This window comes from Sprattus sprattus, assembly GCF_963457725.1.
Source record: "Sprattus sprattus genome assembly, chromosome: 14".
Taxonomy (NCBI): domain Eukaryota; kingdom Metazoa; phylum Chordata; class Actinopteri; order Clupeiformes; family Clupeidae; genus Sprattus; species Sprattus sprattus.
The window spans coordinates 30170057-30195646 of NC_137912.1; the positions used below are offsets into that span (position 1 = coordinate 30170057).

The 25590-nt window shown below is 40.6% G+C and overlaps 1 protein-coding gene across 1 annotated transcript in view; it reads left to right on the forward strand.

The window, feature by feature from the left end:
- Positions 1 to 1120: 1120 nt before the first annotated feature.
- The window catches only part of msh5 (mutS homolog 5), a gene marked incomplete at both ends in the record, with an annotated part of 49178 nt that continues 24708 nt past the window's right edge, over positions 1121 to 25590 (forward strand). Inside the window, 12 exons of the mRNA XM_080851762.1 lie at positions 1121 to 1210; positions 1316 to 1436; positions 1528 to 1608; positions 1846 to 1899; positions 12626 to 12747; positions 12930 to 13039; positions 14507 to 14542; positions 14745 to 14827; positions 16384 to 16429; positions 17150 to 17288; positions 19909 to 19971; positions 20110 to 20238. Of these exons, the coding sequence (XP_080707888.1) occupies positions 1121 to 1210; positions 1316 to 1436; positions 1528 to 1608; positions 1846 to 1899; positions 12626 to 12747; positions 12930 to 13039; positions 14507 to 14542; positions 14745 to 14827; positions 16384 to 16429; positions 17150 to 17288; positions 19909 to 19971; positions 20110 to 20238 (1074 nt within the window). The remainder of the gene's footprint in view (positions 1211 to 1315; positions 1437 to 1527; positions 1609 to 1845; positions 1900 to 12625; positions 12748 to 12929; positions 13040 to 14506; positions 14543 to 14744; positions 14828 to 16383; positions 16430 to 17149; positions 17289 to 19908; positions 19972 to 20109; positions 20239 to 25590) is intronic.

Below are 25590 nucleotides of genomic sequence, written 5' to 3' on the forward strand. Positions count from 1 at the left end.
GGTGCCTTGCTAAATTGAAAGTCCTACCTCCCTTGGTCTGAAGAACACGGTAGCATAGTTTGCATAATGTTGTAGAGTGACCAGACTTCCTGTTTTACCCGAACATGTCCTCTTTTCGAGACCTTCAAAAATGCGTCCGGCAGGGATTCCAAAAGCGTCCGGGATTTAGCCTTGTCGGATATTTGTGTTTCTCTAGGTGTTTCACAAACTAATATTACATATTTTGGAAAGGGTATCTCCCTTACATTCCACCTTTTTGCGCATGCTCTCATTGGTCGACCGCCTTCCCAGTGTTGCCAGATATGATAATTATCCTCCAAAATGAGCCTATGATACCATACGCCATTTCCAGTCTGGCAACACTTCACACTTGGCCGCCTCTACTAGTTTCATTGTTTACAATAGTAAATGGCAGATCTGCGTGTGAAAGACATGTAAAAACTTCGACTGGAACACCGACACCCTGTCAGTTCCAGAAGAAGCGCAGCACCGATTCTAACAGCTGGCACCGGCGCTCACGGTACTAACGGTGCTTAAAAAAAATGGGTACCGTCTGTGTTTTGTTATTTTAGTACCGAAAGGTACCGAAAGGTATCGTAAGTATCGGTTCTCGTGACATCCCTAGTAAGCTCCTCGTTGTGGACTACATTAAAATTAATTAAATGTTTGCCAGCCACCTGTCTTGAGCTCGGAGCTATCGCTGTGTGAATAAGCAACCTTGATCCACTGAACAGTCGCCATCACCATTTACTCTGCTCCCATTCTCATACATTTAAAATGTTTAATGTAATTTAATATTCCTCACTTTTCCTCACTTTAAACTGCTTAGCCCTTCTTGTACTTTAAATTGTTGTTACTTGTTAATGTTATATGTGATAGTGTTATTGTGTTATATGTTATTTTTGGTGTATGTTACTTTGATATCTGTTTTCCGTCTACTGCGTAGATGTTGCTGGCCAAGTCTTAAGAATTTCGCTGTGCTGAAGCAATTGTGTGCATGCGACAATAAACACTTTGACTTTACAATTCTATAGTGGCAGTAGTACTCTAGAGGTCCGTTATGGGGTATGGAGGGCAAATATGCCAATGTCAGTGTGTAATGTCTGTTAGACAGGGTGATATGGAAGGGGCAACTGGAGCAGAAGAAAGTACCATAACTCCTCCAGTTACTGGCCTTCAGAGAGATGAGGATGAGGAAGAATCACCTGTTGTAAGAATACACATGCATGCTCCTATTCAAATAAACACCTATCCTTGTTTTTGAACTGTGAAGAACACAGACATTGTACACCTTTTGTTTCTTCATAAATGACAGGTGTATCTTAGTGTTCTAACACAGCATGGACAAGTGGGCCTGAGTTATTATGACAGCAAAGACTACATTCTGCACTACATGCCTGATGTTGCTGATAGAAACCTGCAGATACTGAGTAGAGGTATAAGATCCAGATGTAAGTTATAGAATGCAATCATACTGGAATGCACAAACAACATAGTCTTCTTTGTCATGTTTCAATTGCATCCTAGTGATACAAGAAGTCAGTCCGCAGGTGGTCATCACAAGTGCTAAACAAGAGAATAGCATGGCTCAGTTTATCAGAAGCCTCGGTAAGTCATCCTTGTTAACCAAATTTGCACCAGGAAGAATTGTTGCCCATAACGAACAATTTTTCCTAATATTCCTTAAATATATTCTATACTGTTTTGAAACATGAACCTTCTTCATGTAGTTTCAAAAATTCGAAACTTTGCTGCAATTTTTTTTTAAACAGGTTGATTAAGAGTAAGTGTGTAGTTTCATTGTTGCGTCATCTTATTCATATGCTCATGATCTCTGTTTTACAGGGTGTAACCCAGATTATAGACCAGAGGTGGTCGTTTACCCAAACTCAGACTTTGGTGAGTGGGACATGGGTGGGAAATCTCATTGACTAACAGAAGTAAGAAGTCTCAGATTGTGAAATCTCACTGACTAGGAGAAGTAAGAAGTCGAAGTTTGTATTCTCAGTCAAATCACTTTGGAATTGATTCAAAACCACCGTCTCAAGTAATTTTGATTAAAAACAAGAGCTTATAGATTGGAGAGAGAATCTGGATCCAGTTAAGGCTTTTTAAGCGGTGGTTGCTCCACTGCATGTTAAAGGTACAATTGACCGATCGCCAGGGCTCCGCCCCCTAGTTATTGTTGCTACGTCCGACACAATTCCCGGAACTCTCAACGCAAAAGCCATGGCGAGTACGGGTACAAGCGCTATAACTGTCAGTATGAGTGATGATTTTTGGAGTAATACCTCCGCGATATCCTCCAGATCAAGCCAAAAGGGACTGCAATATGCAGTGGAAGGATATATCCAAAATATTAAGATCAACAACGAAGTGGACACAACAATAATTGAAGCAAAGGCATACAGGTCTGAATAAAAAATAGAAACCCTACGACCTCTTCATTAAAATGCAACCAGCACAACCTTGTAGACTAGGGATGCACCGATACCACTTTTTTACAAACCGATACGAGTATGAGTATTTTTATTTGTGTACTTGCCGATACCGAGTACCGATACCGATACTTCCAAGATTTGGTTTCCATGAAAGATTTTATTTTATCCTCTGCAGGTTATGTCAAGCCTATAGTACAACATTAACAGAAGGCTATCCCAAGCCAAAAATAAACAGAACTTTCTGGTTTAAACAACAAAAAAAAGAGTCAATATCATCACATTAGACAAAATGTAAATAGACAGATGGCAATTTAATTTGCTGCATAGTTAACAACACAGTCTGCTTAACAAAAAGTGAACAGAACTATCCTGAATAAGAACATGAGCACAGTTCAGTTACAAAAGGATCAACAACTCTCTTCCTCCCCTTCTCTCTCTCTCTCTCTGTCTGTGTGCGTGCGCATTTTTTTCTTTTGAAAGACGTCAGTAAAGATTGGTTGATTTGGTCTCTTGCGCCACTGGCATGAGTGAACGTTGTGTGCTTAGCACTATGGTGCGTCTTCAGATGTTTAATCAAATTGCTTGTGTCAAACGAAGTACTTTCCTTTCCGCCCCTCGACACTGTAACAGTGCAGATCTGACACTGTGCCTTACTCCTGTCATAATTTATCTTAAAATGAGTCCAAATCGCCGTTAAGGCAGCACAACGGTATAGCGATTTCTTACTAGAGTTTAATGTTGACAATGAACTGGGCTACGTTCTTGCAGCCAAATTGACACTTGCCTGATGTGTGACTGTGTTAGGGAAGTTGTTTGCAACCTAGCCAACATAGCTATCACAATAACATTGCAAATAAGTTAACGCAAGAGCACTGAATATTAGCATCAGGCGGAAAATGAAAAAAAAACGTAATACTAGCATCAATGTCCAAGAGTGTTAAAACAACCTTGCTAACATCGCTAACGGGATGTCTTGCTAGCGGCTACTTGCTAGTGGGTGTTTATGACAAACTAGCAAGTCAACAAGATTCCTGAAACACAAGACAAGGCAGACGTCCTCTTTTACCCTAACATGTCCTCCTTTCGAGACCTAAATGCGTCCGGGTAAAAGAGGAGAAAACAAATACATTCCCGTCCCCGTCAATCAACCGTAGCAAATGGCAATAATATATTTTAGGCGCAGCGTCGCTAAAGACAGACATTAGGCTAGCCCCTACACTTTGCCTATGTAACAGCAGTTCTAAGTTAACTGCAAAACATAAAATAGCTGAAGATAGCACTTACCTTTACTGGAGGTCGTACGTGTTAAGTTCAAAATCTCTAGCGAAACCGTTAGCTTACGCAAGCCACCTCCACACATCGTATCCAAGCTGTCATTGAATTGATTTAAACTGCAAGTTCAACCTCAACTTATCTGTCTGCAATACCGCTCTCGGCCTCTATGCAACTCGGCGCTCTCACACCTGGCAGGCATAGACAGTAGAGGAGAAGAAAACACACGCGTTAAGACGCAACACTGGGTATCGTTTTTGGTATCGGTAATTTAAAACGAGTACGAGTATTTTAACGAAGTATCGACCCGATACCCGATACTGGTATCGGTATCGGTGCATCCCTATTGTAGACTAATCATGTTATTTCACCACTGGGTAAGATCTGTATATAATATTTCAAGCCAGCTAATAACCTCCAAAGATTATTTATTCTTCTTATTTTTTTTCCGTCTCTGGCGAGAGACTCTGGAGGTATCTAGATAGCTAGGATGGTGACTATCCTAGCTAGCGATGTTAATGTTACCGTCAGTAAAACCTTTTGTAAAGTTGCACACTGATTGCGAACGCCAGCAGCATACATACAAAGTATTGGTTAAAAGTTCTGTTCAATGTTGTATCAAGCATAAATACAAAGTGTTTGTTAAAAGTTCTGTTCAATGCTGGCGTTTGCTATCGATAGCTACGACAGCTCTGCGTGCAATTATACAGACAGTAACATTGACATTTAGACGGTCACATACATTAACCAGGGGTTTTTCTAGGAAAAATTCACAAGGGGGAAAACATCGATGGTAACTTGGCCATTTTGAGTAATTTGGCCTTACTATACGAGTCAACATACTGGTCCTTCACAAGCCTCAGAATGATCCATTTCTACCTCAAATTTTCAAAAGCTCCGCACCATGGAATGGGGGGAAACCCCCCCTTCCACACCATAATGTATACACAAGAAACATCTTTATTTTTTTTAAAGGCTGAAAACTAAGTCAACAAACACTATATTTTATTTCTTAGGGGCACTCTCAGATTCACTGAACTGATTAATTTAGTTCGGGAGAAGAGATAAAAGCCCGCCTACACTGTAAATTGATTGGTTGACTTACCAATCCAGGCCAATCAGGATGCTCCTGAGGCACACATGCACATTGCCTCATGCACAGTCTCTAGATCCCTCTCTGTTGTGCGCTCGCTACACATATGCTAACGCGGTTAGGGGCACGTCTGTCACCTGTGCGCTGTCTTGCTCGCTCGCTCTACATTCCGGGACATTTTAAGTAATTTGCGGGCATCAGGGAGTCGTTATCAATATGCAGGAAACTACCGGAACTTCCGGGAGACTTGGGATGTCTGCAATGTAATGTATATGTAAGGTAGTGAATGTGCCACGTAACTATGCAGCGCGGCAGCCGTTTTTTGTAAATGTTCATTTGTTTGCGCTGGTGTGTTTTGTACCTCGGGGTGACCCCTAAGTTTTCATGAATTCTGAGGTCAGAGATGCGATGAATGGGACTTGAATGTGTGTGCTAGATGAACGAGATAGCTGCTTTGCTGAATATAATAAATCTCGCCACCATTAAGAAACCTCCTCCTCGTCTCCCGTGTCGAATACTTTGGATGCCCAACTACCCGCCAACATAGATACAAATACACTAATACAACACAACGCAGAGTTTCAGCCGGCGGTTGAATAAGTGGAGAGAGAGGGTTACATATATATAGACTACGTATTTCACAACCAACATGGCTGCGTCGAAGGCGAGGAGAGTCGGAACAACAACAACCATGGGAGTTGCGTGAAATAGGACATTTGTACCCCCTTCTTACCAACATTTTGCAACGTTTTTCGTATTTGTGGAAATATTGCGCTGTTTACTACGAACCGGCATGCTATTTTCCTGGCATCAATTTTATGTATTTAAGGAAGAATTTATCGCTGAGGGAAGGCTTTATGCTGGGGATTAAGCTAAAATCCGAATTTCGACAAGGAGGCGCTGGGTTGAAACAAGGAGACGCAGCGCCCCTCTTTCCCGGTTTAGATTAACCCCTGCATTAACATTTAAATTTTTAACATGAACACTTTAGTTGGAGAGACTAGTTATGTTCTTTTAGTGGTAATAATACAAGTATTCATGAACCATAACTGTTTGGGGATTTTCTCTCAACTAGATAGTTAGTGATCATACCTAGCGATACCGTAGATAGGGATAGATAGCTGCAAGCAGCCTTATTTACTTTGGAGCAGACTTATGTGTGTTTTTCGATTTATTGAGCTGGGGCTGGGGTCTCCCACACCGTTCAATCCACCGCCGGCACCTTTCCGTTTAGGGCTATGGAAATGTGAAAAAAACGACGGGTCCCTCTAATCTCTCAGCGTACCTTTGTGTAAGATCTACAAGTCTCATAGGCACACTGTTTAACCATGCTGCTCAGAGAGGATAACTGAGATGGATTAATTTCATGAACCTAGAACTTTCTAATACAGAAATATGTCTGCATAATGTTTCTGATTGGCATATTCAAATGTAGTGAACAGTAGTGAAATCCATTTTTCTCAGAATTTGGATAAATCTGCAAACTGGACATCAGTGTTTCCAGTAATCCAGTCATTACTTCGTCAGTTTTTATGGTATAAGAAAAAGCTTTATGCAATTTTAAAACTGCTGTTTTAATCGAGATCAACGACCCATTTCGTGGTACTGGGTCACAGACAAGTAGAATTTTTTTTCATTCACCCTGAGGGGTATTCTTCAGAAAAAAGTTTAAACTGACCTGACCAAGTATTTCACCTGGCTTGGATCCAATAGAACACCTTTTAGTCAGGGAGCCAAAGTCACAAAAATTAACCTGACATGGTCTGCAATACTTTTTGATGGTGTTTTTTTTCTGTTAATGTTGACCCTAAGAACCAATAAGTGGAGGGTCTGCTTTGCCGGAAATATTGCGGAAAAAAAATTGTGGACATTTTAGTGTATGCACTCCTCAAATCCTCAGTGGGTTGATTAGGCTGTCAATAAATGCATTCCAGATACACAGAACACATGTGCTGACAACATCCACTGAAAAAATTACTCTTAAAACTAGTGATGGGCCGTTATCGGCGTTAACGTGCTGCGTTAACGCGTGACTCTTATCGGGCGGTATAAAAAATATCGCCGTTAATCTATTCTCAAAGTTGGTTTGGTAGCTGGGTCTATACTAAGCAAGATATGATGCAGTGGCGGTTCTACAGGGAGGCCAGGGGTGGCCCGTGCCCCGTAGACATGTCCCTGGCCACCCCTGCGGCCACCCTGTGCTGAAATAAAAAAAAAATATGAATTTATTATGATTTTACACCCGAGCGCCAAAAGCGGTACTAATGCGACGCAACGTTCTACACAGGTAGATTAAAGCGGCGCACCTAATCACTGTAGTTTGCAATGTGTGGTGCTTGTTGGAGAGAGGAGCTATGATTGAAATGTTTGGCTCGCTCCCTTTCATTAATGGATCGCTGGGTCTTAAGACGAGCTGGTAGTCTGCCTGTGCATGTAGTGGTAACGATAGTGATCATATACAACTGTCTACCGGCTGAGCTGGTGATTTTTCTGCCACATGAAGGCAGAGAAGAAGGAAAAATAACCACAGTGTTTTTTTCAAGAACCAAAAGATGAAAATATCCTATGCCTGTTGACCTTCCCAGATGTTATGTGTATACAAATTGTAATAGATGAACTGAACGAATTTGATTTCACGACGACAAGAATTTGTGTGGGTCATACAGTCTTTCAAGATCACTTTATTAATTCCAGGATAAAAAAAGAGACAGTTCTCAGACATACCAAGTCTCCCGGAAGTTCCGGGAGTCTCCCGCATATTGATAACGACTCCCAGAAGCCCGCAAATTACTTAAAATCTCCCGTAATCTAGAGCGAGCGAGCAAGACCGCGCACACGAGACAGACGTGATCCAAACCGTGTTAGAATCTGTGTAGCGTGCGCAGACAGAGAGGGAGAGGGACCTAGTGACTGTGCGTGTGTGAGGCAGTGTGCGTGTGTGCCTCAGGAGCATCCTGATTGGCCTGTTTCGGTAAATCAACCAATCAATTTTCAGTGTGGGCGGGCTTTTATCTCTTCTCCCGAACCAAATTGATCATTTCAGTGTATCTAGGAACAGGGGAACTATGGCACAGGGAGAGTGCCCCCCAAAAAGAAAATATTAGACATTTTACAACAGACAAAAAAAATAATCTATGCCCACCACTAGATTTCTACATGATTGAGCATCAATTTATTGTTATGCCATCAGTCAATATGCCATTCTTTTCACCAAACAGTGTACTCATTCCACAAAAAACCCAACCAAAATCAATGGATCTGTGATGATTTCACTACTACGTAGTTGGGGATCAACAGGCTCAGAACCTCAATAGAATTTTAGGCTACTCTCAAAATTCCGAAAGACAAGCTAGATATTTAATATGGTTGTTAATGTCCACATTATTAAACATCATGGCCTAGACATCTTCTTAATTTCAACAAAATGGAAATGTGTCACACAAGAAATTATTAAAATAACTTAAAATATTTTATTGCCTTAGATGACAACTATTACAACTTTAACGGAACATAATGATTGAACATAGCTTAATTAACTAGATGCAGGTCCCTGTGAGGTGGGATAATCAGGAGGATGGGACACTACAGACCTTCACCCTCACCACCTGAGGAGACAGCAAACAAGACCGGCAGAGTGGGTTATACAGCACCATGATAAAAGATGCAGCCCCCCCCCCCCCCCCCCCCCCTCTCTCTCTTTCTCTAACACACACACACACACGCGCCTTCCTTGCAGCGGCAGTATGTGCTCTGTTTGAGTTCAGAAGGTTTTGACTCTTTTAGCATCATGGTTGGCACCAAGTTGTCTCCCAAAATCAGTGGAAGCTGGGTAGGTTGGTTGAACCATGTGTGCTCGCTTACACACAGCCAACTGATGCAGGGCTCGGCGAAGGTGTAATAGGAAGGCATCTTCAGTTGGTGGAAGGCAATGCATGTCTCCTTTGATGCTCACAAAGAGGTGGGCTCGCAGTGCATCGAGAGTACCACCAAAGTCACTTCTGTCATAGAGTGACACCATGTATCGCCGTGCTGCTGTTATAACCTCTTCCTGAACATCCAGGCTTTCCTCAGGGTCACCGTACCTGCACAGTGGCAGAAGGTCTGTCAGGTGTTTGATGGCAGTTGTGTAGGCCAGCCTTTTTCCTCTTCTGTACAGATAGCTCACTGTGTCACATCCGGTAAGTATGTAGGTGCTGAGGAGAAGGGATGCAAGATCTGAAGCTGCAACATCATACTTCCCCTCCAGAGCTAAATATTCAGCTTGTCTTTCGGAATTTTGAAAGTAGCCTAACATTCTATTGAGGTTCTGAGCCTGTTGATCGCCAACTTGTAGTGAAATCATCACAGATCCATTGATTTTGGTTGGATTTTTATATTTTTTTCTGTGGAATGAGTACACTGTTTGGTGAAAAGAATGGCATATTGACTGATGTCATAACTTTGGGGAATAGTTGATTGCCAATCAGGGGCGGCCTTTCCTACAGGCGGGTTAGGCGGCCGCCTAGAGCGCCATCTAGAGGGGGAGCGCCAAATATTGCGCCCGAAAAAGAAAAACAAAACACAATTTTTTTTTTTTCCCGGACGCATAAGTTGGCGCTCCTTCTATAGCTCCAACCAATATTTTGACATAAAAAAAGAATCTAACTTTAGGGTAAAATGAGTCAAAACTCGAAAACGGAGGGCTATGTTCTTCATTGGTGTTGTTAAATCAAGCTAGCATAGCGAGACAGTTGATGCGAATGTGTGCCTATCCTCTGAAGAGGATTAACCCCAACGGCGTGCATGACTAGACGGTCCGGATCATCGAACTCATCGATATATCTCTTTAACGTCGGAAAGACAGGTGAAAGTAATGATATTACAACCCCGCAAGGTGCAGGGAAGTCCACTTATGATGTACAATACACATTAAGGGTTGCTACAATATGTTATCATGAAAACACTAATGATGAACACAGTATTTCAGAGATCTGATTTTGGAGAAACAGTGTATAATGAGCAGATAAACAACACGTGGGAAAACATTAATACAACTTCTTCAGGGGGTTATCAAACATTATTGTGAATGAGAACATGTAGGCTACATGGATTTATGGGAACAGCCGCTCGACAGGTCCTCGTCTGTTGCAACTAATTACAAATCAAACTTCTTCCAACAATATCACATAGGCCTATGCGCAAAGTAACGTATTCTTTTAACGACATTGAAGCGAGGAAATACATTTCGCCACAAAGCTAAATTTAACAAATAATGATAATACTGACTGTAACATGCCGGCATAGTCGCCTCATAATGCCGTGCGGCGGGCGCATATACTTTTCTATGTGTGATAATGCACTAACGATGTACCTGTTCCTTACTGTTCTTATTGCATGTCGTTGTTCTGTGTTGGGACTGAGTTTATACAGGTGTGTGACGGTAACACAGTCTATTTGCTGCGATCGTTGTGTTTATGTGAAATAATTGCAGTCTTGGGGGGGGGGGGGGGGGGCGCCAGGAGTGAAGCTCGCCTAGAGCGCCTAATGTGCTAGGGCCGCCCCTGTTGCCAATGAAGTTAAGATGAAAATATTGGGAAAAAAGTGAGAAAACGCCATTTTTTTTGCATTAAATTGATGCTAAATCATGTAGAAATGTGTTTTAAGAGTTATTTTTTCAGTGGATGTTGTCAGCACATGTGTTCTGTGTATCTGGAATGCATTTATTGACAGCCTAATCAACCCACTGAGGATTTGAGGAAAAAAATATGTTTTCACATTTTTCGGATTAAAAATAAAGGGTGCATACACTAAAATGTCCACATTTTTTTTCCGCAATATTTCCGGCAGAGCAGACCCTCCATTTATTGATTCTTAGGGTCAAAATTAACAGAAAAAACACAAATAAAAAGTATGGCAGGACATGTCAGGTTCAACCCATTTTATTGAGCTTTTGAGTCTTTGGCTCCCCGACTATTTGGGGTATTTTAAAAAGAAAGGTAGACACTGGTATCCTCCATGCGGAGGTAGACTGAGTCTGTCATAAAAGGTTTTCCACAGGGGGTATATTCTCTTCTGTTGTATGCTATGTACAGTGCCCTCCACAAATATTGGCACCCCTAGTGAATATGAGCTAAACAGGTTATAAAAAAATATGTCTTTGCTGTTAATCCTCTTGATTTTTCACTCAAAATATTCACAAAAATCCTACCTTTTCATTGTAAAATTCAAGTAAAATTATTGAAAGAAAAAAAAAAACTGTTGACATTTAAATAAATATTTTTCCCCAAAACATGTGTGCCACAATTATTGGCACCCCTAGAAAAATCTTTAATTAAAATTTAACTGAAGTATATTTCCAGTCATATTTTACATTTTTAAGTTCACCTGTTTGATAAGGAACCCTTATGAGGTCAACCATGACTTCCAGTTCCACTGGCGTACAAATATGAGGTGACACAGGTCAAATTCCATTAGTCATTCATCACTATGGGAAAGACCCAAATAACACAATGACGATGTGCGACGAAAAGTTGTTGAGCTGCACAAATCAAGAAATGGACACAAGAAAATCTCTAAACAGTTGGAAATACCCATTTCCACTATCATGAAAATAATTAAAAAGTTTAAAGCGACGGGAGATGTTAAGAATCAGCATGGAAGAGGACGTGTCTGTACATTGACCCCACGCACCATGAGGGGGATGGTTCTACTGGCAAAATAATCTCCAAGGATCACAGCTGGAGAATTGTAGAAGTTCGTTGAGTCTTGAGGTCAGAAAGTCTCCAAAACTACCTACATCACCACAAGTTGTTTTGGAGGGTTGCCAGAAGAAAGCTTCTGCTGTCAATCAACAACAAATAAAGCGCCTACAGTTTGCCAAATGTAAGTCAGACTTTCAATGGGGCCGAGTTATATGGTCAGATGAGACCAAAATAAAGCTTTTTGGCAACAAGCATCAAAGGTGGGTTTGGCGTAGACAGAAAGATAGCCACATAGAAAATCTGTGGGATGAGCTGTAGCCAAGTCTACAAACGTTGACCTCAGATTCTGAAGGATCTGAAGAGATATTGCATGTAGGAATCAGTGTTTCTCCTAGGTTTACAGCTTGGGGGGGGGGGGGGGGCGGCAGGGGCGCGATGCGCCGCGGACACAAACACTTAAATGAATTATGATGTACATGTGTTTCTTTTAATGACAGCGCTCAATATAACATCTTACAGTAACAGTATGCAACAATTATACTTCAGGATTAGGGGTTAGGATAAGCAGTTTTACTTAAAAAATAAGTATAATTTTACATGTTTTATGGTAAAGGTAACCTTGAATGACTTATTTTGTGATCTGGCGCTATATTTTTTATTTTTTTTAAATCACAATTTTCTTGAGCTTCCAGGGGGGGCGGGCGGGGCGGGGCGCCACCCTAATATCATTGTAGGGGAAACACTGGGAATGGTCTCAGATCCCGTGCCATGTGTTCACTAACCTCATCACGCATTATAGACTCAGAGCTATTATCTTGGCAAATGGAGGCTGCACAAAACATTACATTAAGGGGTGCCAATAATTGTGGCACACATGTTTTTGGGAAAAATATTTATTTAATGTCAATGTTTTTTTTCTTTTAATAATTTTACTTCAATGAAAAGGTAAGATTTTTGTGAATATTTTGAGTGAAAAACCAAGAGGATTAACAGCAAAGACATATTTTTTTATAGCCTGTTTAGCTCATATTCACTAGGGGTGCCAATATTTGTGGAGGGCACTGTATTTATGCCCTTCCACTTATGCGAGGGGGTGCTGTGTAGTATCTTATAAAACAGAACATTATCTCTGCTTTTAGGACTGGAAGTTGGAAAGCAGAGGCTGCTGGCAGCAAACCTCCCCTTTCTCCCCCCTGCCATCACAGAGAAAGAGAAAATCCCCTACCTCTCCTCCTGCCTCAGCTTTGACTCCGTCCTCATGGTGAGACTCTGTGTACACAACAGGATATCAAGTTCTGCTCTTGAAGAAGATACTATTTTTCACATTGCCATATAAAACAGTATGCACTTACATCCTTGTCTAATAGAGAATGACTGTAATCTGTAGGTTATCAACTGAACATCCTTAACATTTTGCCTTATATGCCTGATTGTTTTTGGTAGTTGCGGACAGTAGGTGGGCTGTTGAAGTGTCTAGACAGACGTAGAGTGGGTGTTGAGCTTGAAGATAGCAGCGTGGGGGTGCCCATTCTGCAGTTCCGCATTTACACACTGTAAGTAAAGAGTATCATTGATCAGTGATCATTTACACACTGTCAGTAAGGAGTATCATTGATCAGTGATCATTTACACACTGTAAGTAAGGAGTATCATTGATCAGTGATCTTTTTCACACTGTAAGTAAGATGTATCATTGATCAGTGTATCCTGCAGAGTACAAGGACGCTGTATACTGTACATTATATCAAATTATAAATAAATATAAACATGCAAAACCTGGGTTTTAAACAAACACAGTCTGAGGTACATTTTAGTCGGTGCACATATTGAAGGTCATAATAGGGGACAAAAGCAAGTTTCTCTTTCATTACTTACGGATCCGTTTGTCTGCGTACACAGGAGCAACGTTGGTGGTCTGAAATGTGAAAGATTCGACAAAATTGCATCTAGTGCGTAGAGGTCGACCGATATATCGGTCAGCCGATGTATCGGGCCGATATTTGTCATTTTTGAATCTATCGGCATCGGCCGATTTTTAAAAACCAAATTTATTTTTATTTTTTTTCTTGAAGTAACAACACATGAAAACATAAAATGTGACGGATTCAAGTTTAACAAAGAATTCTCCCTTCCCCCCTCCCCCCTCCCACGGCCCAGATAGCAACCCTAAAATAAAGACAAATCATAGTCTGTACACATATATGTATATACATTGAAGAAAAGAATAACTAAAATAATAATAACAAAAATAATAAATAATACATTAAAAAAGGGGGGGGGGGGGGTTCTCTGGATTCCTAGATTATGGATGTTTGTAAGTATAAGGCTGTGTGTGTGTTTGTGTACGGGGGCACGGACTTCAGACTTAAGATACCAGTAGGGGAGTCAAATTGTGTGCATCCACTTATTATTAGTGTGACGCTTTAGCATGCAAATTAATGGGAAAACTTTTAGATATCGGCCCTAAAAATCGGCAGCCCATATCGGCTATCGGTTAACCCTGACCTCTAAGTATCGGCATCGGTTATAGAAAAACCATATCGGTCGACCTCTACTAGTGCGTTGTCCTCACAAAATGCCTCAGGCACAGCTAAGCTCACACAGTTCCTGCTGATTATTTTGTAGAAATCTTGCAGTGGACACATTGACTCCCCTTGGGATGGTCTGTGAAAAACTCAATGTCAAATTTAGCTGGCTACTAATCCATGGACTGCCGATCACACGTTTACACTTGTCACTTCAATTAGTAGTGGAAGTAAATTCGACTTTTAATGGCATCATCAAAAATTGATTTAGTTTCTAGCTGCTGACTAAAGTTAAAGAGAGAATGTTCTTTGCAGAGGCAACATAGCTCGTTTCCAATTATTGCAGGTCCATTATAGTTAGCATGCTAGTCCTTCCTATACCGTGTCAAGATGGTGTTTTTAAAAATGAATCTTGTGTGTGTGTGTGTGTGTGTGTGTGTGTTCAAGTACATTTGCTTTCTGCTCAGAAAAAAGTCTAATATGTTTTCTACACAGCGTTGACATGGTCTGCGTGGATAGAGACACATACAGGTAACACCATAGCACCCATGCTCTCTTTTTTCATCATTACATTCATCCTTACATCAGTTTTATGCCAGCCAGTTCTTAAAGATTTAAGCAAATCTGTAAGTGATGCAGAACATCTAGTGTTCAATTGTTTTCATTACCATCACAAAACCTAATTCTTCACAATACTTTTCAGCTAAAAGGTTGTTTGTGTATTTTCTATCAGTGTTCTTCAGATCTTTAAGTCAGAGTTACATCCATCCGTGTATAAACTCCAGTCGGGTGAGAAAGAAGGACTCAGTCTCTTTGGTAAATCTCACAGCGTTAGATCATCTTTTCACCAATACTCTGTATGGAGATTAAACACTCTGTAATTAAACACCATATATTGTCTCGGATATGTATTGTGGCTAGTTGCAATTGTAATAGTGTTACTATGTGGTTGTCATAGATTCTCTTTTAAAAAGCTTTGAGCATTTAGCAAGACCATTATTCAGCCTTAGGACAAGGAAAAAATGTTGTGTTTCCAGTTTCAGCCCTGAAAAAATTAGGGTAGATAGGTAGGGTTTATCTTTTTTTGAATTTTTTTTTTTAGCCTTGGCCAAAACTCTAGTGATACAATACAGTTTAACACAGTAAAACAGAAATACATGAGGACGTTTATTTTTTCAATGTCATACTTGTGCATAATGGTTTCTTCAGTTTCATAATGGTTTCTTTTAATGATAAGTCGGTCAAATATCTATCTATGACGGCATGTGTAGCTAAAAGATTTACATAATCAGGTCGTTTACAATGCAGCATGTTTATTTGCCTAAGTTTACAATGAAAAATTTTTTTTTTTTGATGCGCGTCAATAAGTGGCCTTTAATCGCAACCTGCTGTGGCGGTAAATTGAGCGCCGCAACATGGTCATTGCTCTGACTATGTGCAATGACAGCAGAGATTCTAAAATGATTGGACCCTCTTGTGAATCCGTTATGTCGTCCTGCCTTTTCGCAGTGCTAACAGAACATTTTACTGTTACCATCAATTACCTCGCACCTTAGCCAAGGGAACTTGTCACTCCATTCCGACATAAACGCCCGACACTTCGGACTTTTCTCAGGTGAAGCTGTTCGAACAGCTATGGCTTCAGGTATTCAGTGTTTGAAAAGTTTACTTTCTACATGAACTAGTTCAGTTCATATTCAAAATTTAGAAATAAGTTCACAGCTCCAAAAACATGAACTTGTTCAGGTCTTTTTTTCAATATGTTGCGAGCTATAATTTTTCAAAATCTCTTTCTGTCTGCAATACTGCTCTCGACCTCTACGCAACTTCGGCGCTCTCATGCACGGGCATAGATAGTAGAATGAAATGAAACTCGTTCAGACGCAACACTGCAGGTATTACAGGTTCATCCTCGTCAGACGGTTCACCCTAATCAGTTGTGTTTGGCCTCTGAAAAAAAAGTCTGCTTGGCCATGTTCTATCCTTCTCACTCAGTTCGCTCCTTGTTTGTAACCGACGGTTTGCGCTTTATTTAAAATTCAGCATATACGTGTTGTTCAATAACTTTCAAACGGCAGAATAGCCTGTTCCTTTAAAACATAATAAAGGCAGTGCACGTTTGCTTTATAGGCCTTAATATTAGGATTGTTGTCAAATTCAGATTGTTTTTGCGGGACAGGATTTTAAAGAAACTGTGAAACCACTGTGAAACCCCCGATTAATTAGATCCTGGTGTCATTTATGTCCCTTGCCAGTGGCCCACCCCCAAAAAAAGGCTAGGGTCGGCAGTTTTTTTTAAGGGTCGGTCGGGAAACAGGAAACACAACATTTTTTTCCCTAGGCCTTAACCAAATCTTGTTTCCATTTTTCAGGGATTCTGAATCGCTGCAAATCTAAGTTTGGCTCAAAATTGCTACGGTAATCATCACTTTAGCTATATTAACATTTCTGGTTCATAGGGGAAGGACTCATTAACATTGGTTTCTGTCGGGATTGATGTCTTTGTTTGTGGCGTTTGTGTCAGTTCTGTAAATATGTACTGACTAATGTTTTTAAATAGTAGAAAAGTTTTCAACATGTATAAATGTTAACTGCCAGGTTATAGTGTCAACAGAACAAAAAAAAGTAAAGGCTATATCTGACCTGAGCTTTTAAAATAGTTTTGAGGAGAAGTAATAAAGAAGGAATGATATGTACTGTAACTTATTTATTTTCCACAGTTATTGAATGACATGAAGTACACCAAGTAAAAAAATACTGGATATTTTAAAACCAATACAGCACAGTAGAATACATTTTTATTGTATTTTGACAAACATACAGATTCAGCATAACAGAACTTGTGGCATCTTGCTCATCTGTGTATTTTGAGAGACGCCAGAAATTAAATATCCTTTGTAGAAACTTTTTATAGTTATGAATGTCATAAAAACTCATTTTGATGTGAGTAACTTGGGTCCTTGTTGTGGATATTGAACTCTGATTAGTGTTAAATATTTTGGAATGGACTTTCAATTTTAGCTGGACATGCAGTGTAAAGATCTTTCACATTCCCAGTGTATTCAATCAAATTCTCACTCTTTTCCAATTCTGGGTTATCACTCTTATCTTAGTCAGTCTTTCTCTTTTGCCTCTTAGACAGTGGTTCTTGCAGCCCACACGTGATATGACTGTTTTACGTCGGAGACAAGAGGTTGTGAAATTCTTCACATCTCCATGTAACTCAGACACATCCAAGATTCTGCAGGGCTGCCTGCGCAACATCCGGAGCATCCCAGTAGGGCCTCACACCCCCATGCATACATATATTGTATCGGATGTATTGTGGCTAGTTGCAATTGTAATAGTGTTACTATGTGGTTGTCATAGATTATCTTTTAAAAAGCTTTGAGCATTTAGCAAGACCATTATTCAGCCTTAGGCCTAGGAAAAAAAAATGTTGTGTTTCCTGTTTCAACCCTGAAAAAATTAGGGTAGGTAGGTAGGGATTATCTTTTTATTTTTATTTATTTTTTAATTTTTTTAGACTTTGGCCAAAACTTTAGTGATACAATACAGTTTAACACAGTTAAACTGAAATACATGAGGACATTTCTTTTTTCCATTTTGATATTGCAACCCCGCAAGGCGCAAGCAAATGTTCTTATGATGTACAATACACATTAAGGGTTGCTACAATATGTTATCATGAAAACACTAATGAACACAGTATTTCAGAGATCAAACTGATTTTGGAGAAACAGTGTATAATGAGCAGATAGACAACACATGGGAAAACATTAATACAACTTCTTCAGGGGGTTATCAAACATTATTGTGAATGACGAACATTTACATGGATTTATGGGAACAGCCGCTCGAAAGCGCCTCGTCTGCTGCAACCAATTACAAAACAAACTTCCTCTAACAATATCAAATAGGCCTTTGCGCAAAGTAACTTATTCTTTTAACGACATTGAAGCAAAAAATACATTTCGCCACAAAGCTAAATTTAACAAATAATGATAATACATACTGTATCGTGCCGGCATAGTCGCCCCATAATGCCGTGCGGCGGTTGCATACTTTTCGATGTGATGCACTATTATGATGCACTAACGATGTTCCCTAACAATGTTCCTTGCTGTTCTTATTGCATGTCGTTGTTCTGTGTTGGGACTGAGGGCCTGATTTACTTACATTGCGACCGCAGCTTAATCTGCGGTCGCACATTAACGCACAGTGTTTTTGCGCATTTTCCGTGGTATTTATGAAACCAGATCCGCGCTGGGCACTCTGAGCTTACTCCGCCCTTTAAAGGGCCTGATTTACTAACATTGCGACCGCAGCTTAATCTGCGCCTTTGCCAGGCGCACATTAACGCACGGTGTTTCCCCGCATTTTCCATGGTATTTATCAAACCAGATCCGCGCTGGGCAATCACTATTTAGCACACCTTTCAAAGACAGGAGAAATCGCCTGCAATTTACTGCCACCATGGAGATTCGAGGAAGAAAAAACTAAGGTTCAGCGAAGAGGAGATAGATATATTGGTTCACGTTCGCTCAATCACTGAACCTGATTCAATGTTATGTTGTTGTTCTGCCCGCCATCACCTACAGCGAGATGTTTAAAAGAACACGATTATAAAGAATATGCTATTGGTGGCATTAATGCATAAACTGTCTATTATAACAATATAGATGTGTACATGGCGAGATTAATACATTCTACAAGTGACATGGGTTCACTACAATATATCCGGAAGATAAATGGACAGATTTAGGGTAATTGGCTACCACGTTAGTAATGGTCATGTTGGCATCACATATGACCTGGACATTCATTGAATATGTGTGCTTTCTGTTTCGGTAAATGTGTTCGTGGATTGAAGGTGGGACTGTTTGCATGTGGGTGCAATCAATGGTTCCAATTACGTTCGGAAAGTTTAATTTCAGCTATTGTAGTGGGGAAATTTATATTGACCAGTGCGCCGTAGCAATGCGTTGAGTACCTGGGTGAATAGTTGGCTGAGTGAAGGCTGAGACAACAACTGCAGATGCTATAACTGTTTGAAATTATCCGGAGGCCAATATTTGCAAATGTTGCCAGGAGTTTATCAACTGATGGAATGGAATGTGATCGCCGGGTGGAGGGTTCGATGTCGTCTCTGATCTGGTCCAGTAATTGAAGTATTGCGTGGCTGGTTAACCTGTACCGTCTAATGATTTGTGGATCGCTTAACTGAAAAAGTGTTATACGAGTTGAAAAAATTATTTCTGTGCGCTGTCTCTGTCTTCTTTCTTCGCCTTGCTCTTATAACTGCTGCCATATCAACGTTTTCAGACTCAATGGAAATGCGCTTCCTGGTTAAGACTTGCATTTATGAGGCGGAGAATTAGCCCGCAAATTAGAGACGTACACTCGCCAGGCAGTTTTAGTAAATACCACGCAATACATCATTAGGCGCACTTACCTTCTCTCCTCCCATTAAATTGTGCTTCACGCCCAGGTTCCACCCACGTTTCCGTGCCCTCCCACGTTCACACCCCCAAAGTGTTAATTTGCGCCTCTACTCAAATGCGCCTCCTTAGTAAACACCGTTTTATGTTAACGACCGCTATTTTACGCCTGAAATGGGCGCAATCCTGTTAGTAAATCGGGCCCTGAGTTTATACAGGTGTGTGACGGTAACATAGTCTATTTGCTGCAATCGTTGTTGTGTTTATGTGAAAGAATTGCAGTCTTACAAGGCAAAATAGCGTTTGAAAGTTGCAAGGAGTGAAGCTCGCCTAGAGCGCCAAATGTGCTAGGGCCGCCCCTGCAAACACACATTAAGATATATAAATGTCAAATTAACCCTCCATTCTTCCTAACACGTAGCTGATGATGGGGTCATCCTTTGTTTGTGTCTTCAGACACTACTGCACAGAATGGCTCTCTCTCATACAAAAGTCCATGACTGGCAATCTCTCTACAAGGTAGGCCTCAGTCTTATGAGTAACACTTTCAATGAAAACTTATGTATGCATGCTGTTTGTAATATGGACAGCTTTGAAAAGAGTCTTTGACTTGTGCAACAGGATACCTAGTAGAACATGTGTGTCCCTCCTTTCCAGATGGTGTACAGTGCTGTTTGCATCCGAGACACTGTGCGCTCCTTACCTCAGTCCATCAAGCTGTTTCAGGAGATTAGTGCTGACTTCACAGATGATCTCTTCTACATTGCTTCACTCATCAGCAAAGTGGTGCGGCCGTGATACTGCATATTGTATGTTGCAGTCTTAGGTGGCGATTACACTGGAAATAAAGTAGCAGGGGTAAAATGTAATGCAACTCTCAGACAGAGTTCTATCCTTATCTCCCAGATAACTAATGTAATATGAGTTGTGCTTCCCATTTTTATGCCAAACCCTAGCAAACTATAGAGATTCTACCTTTTCTGCTGCTTCTACCATGGGTCAGTATAATTGCCACCTTAGACATACAGTAGTGGATACAACTGAATGTTCACCTTTTTGGCCACATATTTCAATGTTATGCTAGTTGATATTTTCTCTCATGCAGTTGAAATGCATGATTGAAAGAGAGAAATGTGTAAGGATGATCTGAAGAGGTATTGGTCAATTCATATAAACTACTGTCAACTGTCACGTTAATGCAAAGTAGCATCATGCCCATACATAAACACCAACATTCTGTTTCCCCCTTTTACTGCTTACAGTTTCATCCAATTCCTCCCCCTTTTCTTCTTATTCAGTGCCAGTAGGGATCTCATTAAGCAGTAATATGATGTATTAAATTAAGACCTTGGTGGAAAAAATCAAATCAAAGATCAAATGGGAATCAAACCAATTGAAAACACTTTTACATGTCCCATAACCCATGTACCAATATATAGAAACTTGCTGTTAAGGTTTGTATTAATTATTGTATGTCACTGTATAAAGTTCTTGCGAAATATCCATAGACCTAATATGAATCCATTGAAGAAAATAAATAACCGCTTGTGATGGTATTAGACTGGAAATTCAGGAGCCAGGGAAAAGTGAACCGGGGGAGACTTCCCTGATTGTTCCCCCACAGACGCCAGGCCTACCTCTGGGGGCCCTATCTTGCCAATCAGGGGCCGTATTCACAAAGCCTTTTATCTTACCACTAGGAGTGCTCCTAACTCGCGCTAAAACATTTTACGTAGGAGTAATTTCTTAAAAGTGATGCACAACGCCTCTGAGACCTACTCATACTAAGGATAATACCAACTCCTAAGCTTAAGATAAAAACTCCGTTGCTATGGATGACGTCAATTCTCATGCGCGAGTTTAGAAGCGGTGCGCACGGTGATTGGTTGCTGACAGGCGCTCTCATTCAAAACTCAGTCCTAACATCCCCCTAACGATCCCACTAAATCAACAGAAAATAAGAGAATAACCTAGGCTTCAAATTAAGTCATATTAAATAGTAATGGACAGTGCACTTAGGAGAATGCACACGCATGATGACAAGTTTGTGCATCCAACGAGAATGACGCTTTGCAAGTTAAGAGAAAGAGAAATTGCCGAAAAAAACACGGAAATTGCATGGAATCAAGGAAGTATTAATTAAAGCACCCTGCAAACTATTAGGTAATCAGCTTAAACACTTCAAATATCAGTCCATACGGCTCTTTAAGTCCTCCTGTCATAATGGACGAAACGAGGGCGAGACGTAAGAGAAAGAAGAACTGGTCCCAGGACCAACTGCTCCTGTTGGCCCAGTGTGTGCTGGAGAGGAGGGGGGTTATAAAAGCTAAATTTGGCTGTGGGGTGACCACAAAAAAGAAGCGTGAGGCATGGGAGGACATATGTGTTAACATAAATGCTTCATTCCCCAGAATTGCGCACAAAGTGATTACGGCACTGGCCCTGTCTGGGCTAAGCCTCATTTCCCCATGCAGGACATGAAAGCGGCGTTTCAGCTGCCCGATTCCTCTTCCCACAACATTGCGTGTATTCTTGTGTGCTCTACAATTCATGGAAATAAACGGTACACAATAATTAACAGAATTAACAAAGAAAAGGCGACAAAGAGCAAATACGATTTTGTTCCAAGTTTGTCCACATGAGCGTATTTCAATTGTGTCACCAAAATAGGCCTCATGCGTATAATTACATGTTGTAGTTCAACTGTGCTCCCGGTTGTGGATTGAGGAAGGGTGTCAAAAGCCATGTCTTGCATGGATAGCCCCTGTCACCCAACAAGTGGCATCCAGCAGGTACATGGTGCCGCTCAAAAAGCTGGCGCAGACGCTCTCCATTAAAATGCGCGAATTGTAAGTAGATCCAGGCCACTTCGCAACAATATCCATGATTGTGAAATTTGGATCAAACACTATCTGTGTATTAAATGAATGTACCTTTTTGCGGTTTACAAAGACGTCCTAATATCTGGATGGAGCAATTATTTTAATGTGTGTTCTGGCACCCACGACACCGTGCATTCCTGCAATCGCCATGAAATTGACCTTGATCCTTTGAAGTAGGCGATTGTCCAAAGGGAACCGGATAAACTGTTTTACAATGTGTGGTCTACAGAGTGCGGTGATTGTTTGATGAATGAATCGGCTTACTGATGATTGCGACATTCTGAAGTCGTCTGCGTTGCAAAGTTGCATTTTCCCCGTAGCCAAAAATGTTAATGTTATCAAACATTTAACTTCCGGACTGATTGGGTTGTTTCGGTTAGTTGGAGACGTGATTGCATCCCGCACTAATTCTAGTAAATTGTTGATTCCTTCACGGTTTAAGCGATATCTTCTCAACAATTCAGAGTCGGTCAAGTGTCTCCAACACGTTGCGTCTGGCTTCAGCCATTTTAAGACTTTTTGTGAATAGGTCTTAGTGACTTAGGAGTCCTCATGAGGAGTTTTAAGCTGTCCTAGACTTAGGTGCTACTTTTAGGGATAAAATATTTTGTGAATTGCTCTTAGTAAAAAAAATTAGGAGTCCTACATTTAAGACTGACACGCCCATTATTTTTAGGAGTTTCTCCTAAATTTGCCACTTATGAGCTACTTTTAGCCCTAAGATTCTTTGTGAATACGGCCCCAGAAACGCAAGTAGGACGGCGCCAAACGCAAGTAGCTGTGTGGGCGGCTCTATGGCGCAGTTGCTATTTTAACGGCGGAAAAAAAAGGGTTGGTCCAAAAGAGGTTACTCAGCCACAGTGGTGGAATGTAACGAAGTATTTTTACTTCGTTACTGTACTTCGTTACATTTTTACGTATCTGTACTTTACTTAAGTAAAAATAATAGTGCATACTTTTTACTTTTACTTCGTTACATTTTGCAGCTATTATCTATACTTTTACTCCGCTACATTTCTACAATATGTGTCGTTATTCGTTACATTTTATGAACACAGTTTCGCCAAAATGTTGCCTACACGAAAATATGGATTGCGTTGCTTTAGGACGTTTCAACCAATCAGATGGCTCTATCAGCTCCAATGACAGCAGAGTGTGTAGTTGGCAGCAGCACTACGGTAGTCTTGCCTGTTTTGCTTAAACATTCGTCAAACAGCCTGACTAACAAACAACTTTTCAGCATGGATTCAAAGTCAGCCTCATCTGAGGACATGTTCAAGTTCAGAGGCCCCAAGAATAACTCGTGGAGGTTTCAGTGCGTTTCCCGTCTACCTAAAAAGAATTTGCCTTCAAATTTGGAGAAACAGGTCGAGTTATGCGGAGTTCTTGCTATGCTAAGTTAATGTCTATGACTTTTGCATATCGTATGCGGTTACTGACATGATTTTATACTGCTATCTAGCAAAATACATGTTGACATACAGCAATAGCATCAAAATAACACGATTGTACCTTGATTATTTAACGTAGTGGTACGATAAAGCTGGTAGTTTAGCAATGTCAAGCTAACGTGAAGATTTGCCTTTTTTATTGACTGGTTATTGCCTGGCATGCAAACATAATGCCTAGTCTTGGGTTACTCAATATGTTTTTTTTCCCCTTTTCTGCAATCAATAGAGTATAAAACTCTGCATTGACCAGTTTAACAACTCCATTTGTTTTTCATGATTCATATTTCCATTTTTTACACGTTTACAATTAAATAAAAGATTAAAAGATATAAAATTGTGTCTATTGGTTTGGCTTAATGGCAAATAATCCCTGGTAGATAACTTGTCATCTGCAGAATTGTAAGATAGAGTGTGAACAGTATTACAGACAATAGGCCCAATAGGTAGACTACACCAACCTTTCCAATTAACAAATGTTGTTGCTTATAATTATTACTAGTAGTGACATCTGTAGAGGCATTTATTACCAGTCGCTATTTCTTAATCAAAATGGCGAAGCCTAGACATTGAGAGACAACCCATTGCGTAAGTACTTTTACTTTTACTTTTAAAGTAAATTTAAAAGTGAGTACTTTTTACTTTTGACTTAAGTAGGATTGTTGACGTAGTACTTTTACTTCTACTTTTACTTCCATTTTCCTGGGTACTTGTACTTTTACTTAAGTACTAAACTTCAGTACTTCTTCCACCACTGCTCAGCCATAGGTGTGGTTTGGGCGTAATATGCAATAAACCAATCAGAGCGTCATCTCACATTCCCTTTAAGAGCGAGGAGCGCATAGGGGCTTGTTATTATAATGGCGGAATTACCTGGAGGAAGACCGTGTGTTACCAGAAACAATCACGGCAATATTTTTCCCATGCTTGTTTGGAGAAATGTTTCTACTTTCATTTCTCGTTTGTATTTTTTCAGTTACTAGCATTCGTTTTTTGATATAAAAGTCACAAAAACATACTTTCCGATGTTTTGGGTTCACCCTCACTAAATCACTAGGTTATGTATGCATGGTACTAATAATATTGCACCCATCGGCACATGCAGTTCAACCTCACGTCTTCTAAAGTCCTCTAATCTATCCTCATTTACACATCCATGATTCATGGCAATGTTGTGTAAAACACTGGGGGGGCACGTATGTGAATATGGGTGCAGTCTATAGCACCAAGGACGCCAGGGAACTTCTCCCAGAACGCCTGCTTAGCCCGCTCTTGGCTGTCGGGTGTTACAGGAAATGTTATGAATTCCCCAGCATGTCGGACTAGACCTGACGTAACTGCATGTATAGCCAAACTTATTGTAGACTGGGATAGGGACATTGTGCGTCTGTCCCCAGCTCATCTGCCAGAGAGAGAGCAAGTGAGTGTGTGTGTGTGTGTGTGTGTGTGCGCGTGCGCTCGTGCGGCCAGCCACTGATCAGGCTCTCCTCTCTACCGATATCTCCTTCTCCCTCCCTTTTCTCCTTATCTCGCCGCAGAAATGTGATAGGGACAGTGTGCGTCTGTCCCCAGCTCATCTGCCAAGAGATGGCAGACATCAGAACCGCCATTACAATTAACCTGAATCATTTGCGTCAATGTGTACGCTAGATGTATGCCCATTTTTAAAATATCTTGGATATGGATATCACAATGATTTCCTCATGTGGTAAATACTTTATTTTCCTTGTAATTATATGGGCCATTCTACCGAATTGGTGCAAAGTCAGGTCGGAAATATATTTTTTTTTTTATGTTTTATTCCCAAA